Here is a 10961-nt window from a genome sequence, read left to right as displayed (position 1 = left end):
TCTAGCATCTGGACATGAGCCCTGAAGATTACAAATAACAGGTACTGACTGTTTTTTTCTCTTGACAGAAACGTTGTACAAAAAGAACCCGAAGTCTTTCCTGAATGTTTATTTGTAATGAGCATAAGTTCTCTCCCACAGAGCAAGGTTCCGAGAAGTCAGCATTTTTGACCAACCAACCTTTCCCCACAACCTGCCAAAATACACTGCTGGAAAACGCCTCATCAGCTATTCAGAGGACCTCAGGGCAGGCAAAACACTCTCAGTGCCCAGGGGACACACTGCTGTGATAGTTAACACACAGAAATAAAGCGAGTCTTCAAAAGAAAAACAAAAAAAACCACAGTATATTAGCACAGTGCTAATCCCTTTATTATCATAAAAATCTGTAATTATATATTGTTGATTAAGGGCTCTGTACCTTTGAGAAAGCTTCAAGTCTGCACACAGTAAGCCAGCTATGGCAAGAAATCATTTTAATTCCCTAAAACTCTAGGATGGCTATAAGTTTAAGCAGCCTTTATCTTTATAGATGTCATCAAGTTCAAAGACACTGTAAATTCAACTTCAGGTAAACTTTTGTTGTCAAGACAGCCTCCAAATATCAGCATTATCAACTCTCTGACATGAATCAAATGTCCTATTGTCTCTTCCTGGATTGTACTTTAAAGACTCACCTTCTCTTAAACAGAGATACATATTTTAACACGGTATAATTTCCTCAAGTGACAGATTCATTATCCAAACACAAACTGAGTAGCACAACTCAGCCCTCTGAGGTTAAAATTATTTGCTAGCTGCCGAGATGATTTGCGCAGTTCACTGACAGTTATCCTCTGTTCTCTAACTATTCAACACTTCAGAATCGGGACAGTTTGTAAGAGCTAAACTAACTGAAGCCCACACAAAAGTATCAGGAAGTGCTTTTGGGCAGCTTTGCACCACAGTTACCCACCTCCACACTACCACTGATCTGCTTTTGAACCCTTTCATTGGGCAACAGTCTCATGAAAGCCTTCAACTGTGACTGTTTGTCTGCGGTGCTTAAATGGGCACCTGAACTGTGTCTCACTGGGCACCTTTCCTCTGGCCAGCACTGCACCCTGGACATCAGCTAAGTGCAAGTGTTTAAGAATCAGATGCATGAAATTTCTAGCTAGGAACATCAAATGAAATTACAAGGATTAACAAGCCATACAGCGTGACCAGATTCCAACAAGTGCAATTCATTTACTGAAACCCAGAGCTGAGGAAAAATTATTATCCTATTTTTAGGATCCTTTTCAGACATAATAGAGCACCGCTCAGAAAATTAAGTCAGAACATCTCTTTTTAGGGGGAAACAAGTCGACAGAGAGAGAGAAGTTTTTAAATTAAGAACAGCATTATCCATGGTGCTGCTTATTCTAATCTTAACTTTCACTCAAAATATTATGTTGGTAGTCAGGAAGATGAGGACAGCATTGGAGGAGTCAACTGAGTAGAACTGTACTGAACTAAGCCACTACGCGCTAATAAGTATTACTTGCAGGGTCATTGGAATCCTGATTCCCACTATTCATCTGAGAGATCAAATACCACAGCCATTGGCTGTGAAATAATGAAGACTTTTCTCTGACACTTCTTCCTGAGCTGCAGTCCTCCTGCTCTGCTTCCTTTTATGGCTCTTCATTAAGCCCAAAAGAAGTTTAAGTTCCTGCAACTTAAAATAAAGGTAGTTATCAGCGTTTGGTAGCTTGGTTGAGCAATCTGTTAATTCAAACTGGTCATCTCTTAGCATCACAGGGGAGAAAAACAAACTTTGCTCAGGCTGGAAACAAACAAAGCTATTTAGGGACACACATCCTAGGCCAGCATTCAGTTCCATTGGGATTTGTTCTAGAAGAACTGAACTACAAACAGAGCACTCAGAAGAAAAGCGTCATGCCAGCATGTCTAAGAGTTCTGCATTACAATCAGTTCATTTGAGGATGCCACTTTCAAGAGAAATAAACTCAAGAAGTAAAGGATTGTTAAAAGGCTGTTGCTGCAGTTTACTCAGCTAAAGAGATGCTTCAGAGTACACAGGGTCCCATCAAGCAAGTCCTGACACCGTATTTGTTCCACCAAGTATCCAGCACTGAAAGCTGTGATGATGATAACAAAAAAAAAAAAAAAAAGATTCAGAAAGCCATCTTACTGCTTTAAACCAAAATTCAATCTCTTTTAGGACAACAATCCGTAGTTATGACGAGGAACTGCAAGGTGATATCTTGTTTAGAGATAATCAGATCATCACAATCTTCAGGTTATGGCCAGGAAGGAGTAACTTCAGAAGAGAAAGTAAAGCTTTTTTTAAGTTCTGAAGTTCCTACTTGATTTAGAAACATTTATTCACCCTTCTGATAAGGGTGAGAAAAACTCAAAAGTCTTTAGTACAACTGAATTTGGTATAGCCCAGCCCTGAGTTAGTATCCATCTAATTTGTGTACAAAAAGCTATGGAGAAGGAGATTCCACTGCTTCAGAGTGAAAGAGTAAGGAAGATTTCTCTACAGATTACAGGAGATGTAAATCTGTGATGTTTAATAAATTACATTTGGTAGTAATGGACCACATAATCTTTAATCAAAGTTCACTCAAAACTGAAGCTAAATAGTAACAGTAGGAAATCATTTAACATCTAAACTCAGGTTTAACATCTAAGAACAGATGGTAACTGAGCACCACATCAACTTGCCAGCAAAAGCAAGGCAAGAAACATGAATAACTTTATATACACACAGAGCATCACATAACTGGTCCAACATAGGAACCAGTTTCTAGTGGCTGAGCATCTCCAAATTTTCTTTTATATCAAGTAAAATGGGGCAAACTGAACACGTTACTGACGCCACGCAAATACCTATGTCCAGAAGGCAGCTGCTTCTTAGTCTGAAAATGACCCCCTTTGCTAAGGAGGAAAAAAAAAAAAAAAAAAAAAAAAATCAGTACCAAGAGCTTCCACTTCCCCAGTTTAGTCAAATTTCCTTCTATACAAAGAACATGAAGTAGTATCAAGGAAGTACAGAATTTAAGAGCAAAAATAGTTATCATTTTCTTAAGTAATCCAAAAGAAATGAGACTGAGTCCACATACAATTACAGGTTCATATTATGTTTAACTATTTATATTAAAGCCAAAGCTGATACCTGGTGTATAATCATGTTAAAAATAAGTTTCAAGAAAGCTTTAGTAGTTACATCTGTTCCATGAAATGAAGGAAGCAGTAGCCTTCACAATGAAGAAAAAAACCTTTTTTCCTTGTAACTATTCTACATTTTAAGCAAGACAGTGTCTAAATTCAGAGAATTCTTGATGTTTTAACTGCAGAAGAATTAAATGTTGTCACATTTACGACCAAAGAGTCCAATGGCATATTTCAATAGCATCCAGTTTCACATTATGTGATATGAAGGCAGTCAGTTGCGCTCAGATTGTTGCTTGCATCACTGTACCATGGCCTTTAAGCTGAAATCCAAGGAGATCTCACCCTGATCCTCCATGTTTCCATGAAGCAGCTTTCTACACTGTTATATAAACCAACAGACATACAAAGATGAACAGCTCTTCAGTTCTTTTGTTGACTATAGAAGACAGTTTTTCTTTAGCTTAGTAGTTGCCCTAAACATAACTTTTTCTTGATTGAATTGTTCCACAATTCATCATAACACTTCTTGATATCTCAGTCATCGTCTTGCTGATTTCTTTTCTGTCAAAAGAAAGTTCACAATGTTAGGATACAGTTATGTGAAGTGAGAGCACTAATAAATCACAAGTACATCCAAGTTAAAATGGATATTAGACAATGACCATGTTTCTAAGCTATTTTTGAATGGTATAAGATAATGTTTCTGGCAATAACAGCTCTCTCCCTCATACCAAACTACTGGATTTCATCTACAGCAAAGAACAAGATTTGCACCCTCAATTAACTACCAGGTGGTGCTAGAAGTCAGTAGTCGGGATGAAGACAATCTGCCTTCTCTCCCCACACTTAAAAGAGTCACGCTTTCTTGTCACTGTTATTGAAGGAAAAAAGGAATTGCATTTTTCCTAATATATGTATCTTGTAACTTCTTTAGAAGTTCTTAGATGCATCAACTTCAGCTATTAAAAAAAATACATTTCCATTTAGACTACATTTGTATTTACATTTCAATAAGAAAAAAACCCCACAAGGTTATTGAGTGTGATTTGTCAAACTACACTCATTGCTTCCCCTAAAGATAAAATTAATTAAATGAAGTAAGATCAAAAAGAGGGCTTGCTCTTCATTAAAGAAAGAAAATACATGCATACATACATACAAAACCAACCCATACATTTTATATGTACATATGTAACCTATGCTAACTACAAAAAGCACAGCTTCAGGCACTTAGATGTTATCACTTTACAGGGATAGTAAGTCAAAGTTTTCTGGTGCTTCTTACCAGTTTAAGAAAGTCAATTAATTTGTGAACATCCTCTCCTGTAGACAGGTCCACAAAGTCTTTTGGCAGTCGGTAACTCAGGTATGGACTGGGCTGGACAGTAACTTGACTGTTCGTACAGCGGAAAACTGGATAGTCCTTTGGAAAGGGATGATGGATAATACAAAAAGTGTCTATGAGTAAAACCAGGAAAATCATTTGAATTCCTCCATTGCAGCATCCGAGTCACCTTGCAGAAGAGCTTATTTAGCATTCAGTCAACTAACTTCGCACTTTTTAACAATCTTATGTTTTGTCATTAAAAACTGTACAATTAAGAGCAAGAGTTAAAATGTTACTAACAGTCAAATACCTTCATTTCCTCACTGCAAAGTTAAAAAAAAAAATGAAACACTGTAGAAATATGTTTAATATGTATATTTATAATGGCGCCATAGCAATGGAGCGATCAGAAAATCTATGTGACTGTGTGTAAAAGAAAAAGTTTAGAGTAATACTTCTAAGCCCCTCTTCATAGGTTTTCTTTAAACCCATATTTGTATTATCAAAACTATGATCTCAGCTTTCTGACCAATTTATTCACTGAAGGTAAAAATACCTCTATACAACATTCAGAAGCATCTCTAAACTCTCAATTCCAGCAACAGGTTTAAAATAATATAAATTTCACTTTAATGTATTATATATATTTTACTCTAGAGCTAACAAGCAATACAATTGCTAATTGCGTGGCAGTAGGTAACTTCATTTTAAAAGAAGTTCCGTAGCTTTACAACAGATTCTATTACTGGATGCAAGCTTCAGCATGAAAAGTCATTCTACTTTTCATTCACGCTGACAGCAGAAAAATTATGTAAAGCATTTGGCACCCAGATGAATAAATCAACAAAATTCAGGTTTTCCATGGAAAGCTGGAACTGGGAATGTGCTTTAAAAAGGGAGACACAGCTTTTAGCAGAAGAGTTCGTTGGATTTTCATGCACCATGAGACTAAGAGAAAATAGTACAGTTTATTTCCCTTTCAATGTGTTAGGAAAATGGTGATATAACTAAAGCAAAGTTCAAATAAGCTCAGTAATGTCACTTCAGTTACAGTTACAAAGAGAAGCCCACAGTATCTGACTAGTCATCTCTCAGACAAATAGCGAGTACTTCATAAGATCAAGTAACACACAAGCTTTCTCTCTTCTATCCAGCCACTCAAGAACCCATTTAGATGTGAGGATCGTCTCAGTCACACAACAGGGAAGAAGAAGTTGGAGAACAAATAAAAGACTCTTCCTCTCTCTGAATTAACGGGAAGTTATTTGTTTTCACACAGAGAATGCAGCTTTGAACAGGGATAAAAAAAATAGCATTGCTCTGCAAGTCCAGGGAGCCCAACCAAAGGACAGAGCATCCCAGAGAGCATTCAATATGAGAAGGATGCAGAAGTTAAGCTCCTTCTTGCTTCCCACCAAATACAAATTTAGAGCTCAGGGAGATTATACAATAGATACCAGAAACAAGCAACAGATTTTAGAAGAAACTGAAAAGAGTGGAAGAAATTTAAAATACATTAGAACTGAGTAAAAGCAAGTTTCAGGGCATCTTCCTCACAATAAGGTCAAAACTGCAATATCGGCTTATATGGTTTGAACTACAAATTCCCTTGTAGGCATTTAACACTAGCAGGTGCTACTTACTGAGATAAACTACTGTCAGAAAGATAGATTGATTCTACTCACAAAGAGTTTACATTTCAAGAGCTGAGGACATTCATTTACTTCAGTGGGATTTGCGCCATAATTCAGTTATGAAAAAAGAAGCAGCAGAGGCCATAATGCCTTCTGGCTTTGCTAGCCAGCTTCCCTAGCAGCAGAGCTGTACCTGTTCTGTTGCTTCCACTTCACTCTGGTCGCCTTTCAGATTTCTCCCAGAGGTCAGTTCATCCCACGTAAACAGCAGTGAGTCTGTTACTTCTCCAAATGGATTAAAATCTATTAACCAAATCTTACCCTGCAATGTAACAACAGGAGAATTAAAATAAGACACATAGTTTTAAATAAAGCCAGAACACACATGCACTTATACTACCGTAATATGCCTGGTCTTTAGAGACAAAAATAGATGTCAAAACTGAAAGCACCCGTTCTTACACACTGAAAATACTGTAATATATTTTATATTAGACAAACAGTTTTAAAACACAGCAAGCTCTGACTTAATGTCTTTATTATTACCATTATTATTTTAGGCAGAAGATCAGACAGCTCAAATAAACTGAATTCAGCTCTACACAATGTGCAGTTCTATGCAAGGGTGAAACGACAGAAGTCCTCCATGATTCCCCACCAGCATGAACAAGGAGGAGAAAAAAATATATAAAAGAAATAAAACCCAGGTATTTTGCTTTCCATCAAAAGCCACCTTGGCACTCCCCTACATTCAGCAGCCTACAAGGACTGTGGTTCTTGTTCTCAGAAGGGATTGTAAAAATACAGAGCAAACACTGCAATATGCTGGTGGAGATCATGAAAGCTGAAAGATGCTGTACAGATATGCATTAAAAAACCTCAAGGGTATTTTTGATATAATCCTTAGCAGACCAGACTAATTTCTCCCATCATCTCTTTAACATATTCACATGTCAAACAGTTCCGGTAGTGCACATGCCAATGTTACTACTGAAGAATGAGACTGACATGGCTTATTACAGGTAACAGAAGTCTGCCAAGGAACAAGAAAGGACTTGTGCTCCTTGAGCCACCTGAAGATAGCCCTGGTGCTGAAGTTGCACCTCTTCTTACTCAAAAAAATATCATCTAATAAAACAAAAACTTTATAATGAAATATGAATGCAGGTGGTACTGAGAACTAGCAAAACACCTGCCACATACAGAAGAAAACAGATCTACCAAACAGGGAGATGAAGGTTTCTGAAACATCAGTGGGATTGAAGGGATTTACTTTGCTCAAAGACCAATTGGAACTGGAAATCACACCTGAGAACTGTGCAGTTACTAAAAAATTTTGCTTTCTTTTGCTCCTTCTCCTTCCTGAGAAATCTTCTGTCTTTAAAAGATCCTTCCTATCTTGATGCAAACTTCAATGCATCTTTAACTACTATACTACAGCCATCTGTTTTCTAACACATAGATTCCTTTGAAGCCTTCAGTTTTAGAGTAACATGGAGACTCCCACCCACACCACCTAAGCCACGCTCACAGGCATTTAAGTGCTGCAGAGTAAGAAACGAATAGAAACCCATACAACAGCAGAGAAGAGAACTGCTAGAGGCCAAAAACAGTCTGTCACCATCTACACTGTTACTAATGCAGGTTGGGGAAGTCCCACTGCAGATGAAACCAGTGATATTTCTTGTAAATGGGAGCTGTGCCAACACAGCAACCTGGCTGCATAGAGACCTACACAGGTCTCCCCCTCTCAGGGTAGATCAATGGGGTACAGCTGTCCCAAAGCAAGTTTTAAGAAGCCAATGAACTATAAGAGCAGTGCTAAAATCAGACAGCTACAAAAGAAGCTGGGAACTGCAAGGACACAGACCTGAACTGTTTCTTATTTTGGAAGAGTGAAGCAGCACAGACCTGCATGGCTAAATTGCTAAAACCTCTGAACCAAAACTGACACCACTACCACAGACAGCAAAAAGGGGCAAGCTCTGCTATCATTTTCCATCTCTGTTCCTCCCAGAAGCACGGTCACAAATTCTCATTATAAGCAATGTTTTACTTTTGCTAATGGGGACATCTCGTTAGCTCCAAGGCATCAGGAGGAAGAATCTGAAATTCAGATTCATTCTATCACTCTAGAAAAACAAGTTAATGAACCAATTTAATCACAGACAGAAGCAATGGATGGCAAAGTTCATTCTGCAGTTCAGAGAATCTTTCCTTGCATCAGAAATGTTTACACTCAATAAAGGATTCCCCCATGAAAGACTTTCTCAGAGACTCCTCCTCACCCCAAATACATGAAACTTTGTTGTTGTTGTTGTTGTTTAAATAGTAATTCAAGATCATTTCCTTAGGGAAGAGATGCACCTGAGAAAAAAAAACCTGAAAAATGTTCTTGATTACTGAAAGCAACATCTGGTTTCCATGAGTGCCCCAGCAGCATTTCTCCCTCTCTGCATACAGTGGTACTTCACCTACAACACCTCGAGACCATCTTAAATCTACACTGAGCTCCATTAGTTGCAAACTGATGAGAAGTGGCAAACTAAATGTCCTTTTTCAGGCTTCATTAAAGGGAATGTACATAGCTCTGGGTGAGTAACTAAACCATATTTTCTCAAAATTAAATACTCATTCAAGTCTTACTTTGAATTTTATGATTTAAATGTTGTTTGAGGTGATATGCGCTATCTAAAGAGCAGTAGAAAAGCTATTTATCTGCAGTCTTCTGGCTTTAGTAATCTTTATCATATGAGATAGCAGAAATGCACAAGCCAGAGATGCAAGGCTGTTCTTATCTGAAGAGGAAAAAAAAATCATGTTATTACATAACATTTTCTTTTCCCCTTCATCCTAAAACAGGAACTGATAGATTTACCATATCATGACAGCTTCATGTTTTGTTTTTCTAAAGCATTAAGCAGCACACTGCTGAAAGGAAATGCTTATGACAAAGACTGTTTGAAGGAAGTTAAAAGATAAAATGCAAACCAAACTGTTACATTTCCCTAGCTCCAGCTGCACCTGCAAGCACAGTGACAATGCTCACGAGGCAGATAGATGCTGGTGCTGGTTTGCATGTTAACAAGAAGAGTTGTGAATTTGCAGCGGCCTGCAGCTTTGCACTGATCTTCCATAACACAGTGACTTGTCTCGAACATTTTTACAAGGTGTAGAACTCGTAAGAGGTATTGCCAGGAGCAACAGCAGAGCTGAATCTCAGGCTTGTCAGCTGTCCCACAAAAAAAGCAGATCCAAATGGAAACAGGCTACTGGCCCTCCAACATGACCTCTCCAGGGCCAGGTATCCAGATCATCCAGCTTTGAAAACTGTATAACAGCATTTCTGCCTTAAAAGAAGGACTGTCTGCCAAACCAGGTGCTAGCCCAGAAGAGCTCAGTGAAGAGAGACTAAAAGGAAAGGTCAACCATAGAAAAGTTTGCTCTCAAACCAGGGCACTGCCATCCTCCAACTCAATAAGCTGGACCTGTGGCAGACTACTCTGCAGCCTCTCAAACAACTAAAGAAAGCGTGGAGTGGTTTGCTCTCTTTCACAGCCACAGTAAGGAAACAAGCTTCTCCAAGCTGAATATTTTAGAGTTGAAAGAATTTAAAATAAGCAGACATTGGACATTTCTCTCATTCTGTAGGTGAGGTTGCCATGCAACCAGCCCGAGGAAGAGCATGGGCTCTGGAAATTAATCAGACTCAGCAACACTCAATATTCTTTCGCTGCCTATATCTCACATACAAAGGGAGCAATGAATAATACAGTTGCAAACCACAGAAGTATGTGTGAAAGGAGGAGGATTTGACACACAAAGGATTATCTGGCAGTTTACAAGACTCGAGGGTAGAAGGAACAGAGTTATCTACAAACAGACGTATTTTATCCTGACAGATGAAGAAACACTGTTCATTTGAGATCACAGAGGCAGAAGCCTCTTACTTAGTCTTTGCACTTCAGCTGTGAGGCACAGTACCCAAAAGCAGGACTTGGTTAGATGCTGAAGCACTGCTCCTTGTTTCATCTGACAGCATCCTTGAGTCTGATTATTTGAGTCCAGGCAGGTAAGTTTTGCACGCCATTCAGTATGGCTGCTTTTAGTCTGTGGCCTGATTTTAGGTACGTATAGTGAAAGCTGTACTGAGTAATAATAATAAAAAACAATACAGTAATTTTCCACATCACACGTTTGTTTTGCTTCTGTTTCGCAAACTATGGCATGATTCACTATTACACAATTACAGAATACTTCAGCAGAAGTCAAAGTTGGCATAAAGACTTACTACAAATATTCCTAACTTAACTCACTGACTGAACGTCATTCCTAAAATGAGCTTTTGGATTTTTCAGTTGTGGATTCCTTTATTACAATATGTACGTGCTGTTAGAGCACAGTTTGCACGGCCTACTTCTATGAGTTACAGTAGGAGAAGTGAAGGTGGCTAGCATTACAAGTCAGGATGGGACGTTTCTCCCCCTTCTGTCACTGTCTGGATGTTCAGTGTCTCAACTTGCTGAGCACTCAGAAGCACAGCTGGAACAATTTGAACAGGAAAAAAATAGCTTCCATCTGCTTCAAATTGGGAATACAACAATCATATACTCTTTTGATGATCATTCCTTTATATCCTAGAGTAAGAGTTATTTTTCAACTTCTGAAGAACACTTTGAAGAAATGATTAACTTTGAGCTCAGATGCTATAGGGATGATTTTTTTTGAAGAAAAACTGCTAAGAATCTACTGAATTTCTTTTAGGGAGCAAAACATCACTCTCCTCATTTTTTGAAATACCCTACTAATTCTGGCTGAACGTTCAGATACAT

General features: G+C 38.3%; 1 protein-coding gene across 3 annotated transcripts in view; it reads right to left on the bottom strand.

Moving 5' to 3' along the window:
- Window positions 1-348: 348 nt before the first annotated feature.
- CDC123 (cell division cycle 123) overlaps window positions 349-10961 on the bottom strand; it is a 37651-nt gene continuing 27038 nt past the window's right edge. For 2 of the 3 annotated variants that reach the window (XM_040654589.2, XM_040654603.2), the window contains 3 exons: window positions 6323-6451; window positions 4454-4591; window positions 349-3729 (listed from right to left, as the gene is read on the bottom strand). In XM_040654589.2, the coding sequence (XP_040510523.1) occupies window positions 3703-3729; window positions 4454-4591; window positions 6323-6451 (294 nt within the window). In that variant the 3' untranslated portion in view covers window positions 349-3702. Of the gene's footprint in view, window positions 3730-4453; window positions 4627-6322; window positions 6452-10961 lie in introns of all 3 variants that reach the window. The other variant, XR_005842338.2, reaches the window with a different exon arrangement.

Source organism: Gallus gallus, chromosome 1 (assembly GCF_016699485.2).
Source record: "Gallus gallus isolate bGalGal1 chromosome 1, bGalGal1.mat.broiler.GRCg7b, whole genome shotgun sequence".
Classification (NCBI taxonomy): Eukaryota; Metazoa; Chordata; class Aves; order Galliformes; family Phasianidae; genus Gallus; species Gallus gallus.
The sequence above is the reverse complement of the archived record's forward strand: the minus strand, read 5'-3'. Positions and strand labels throughout refer to the sequence as shown.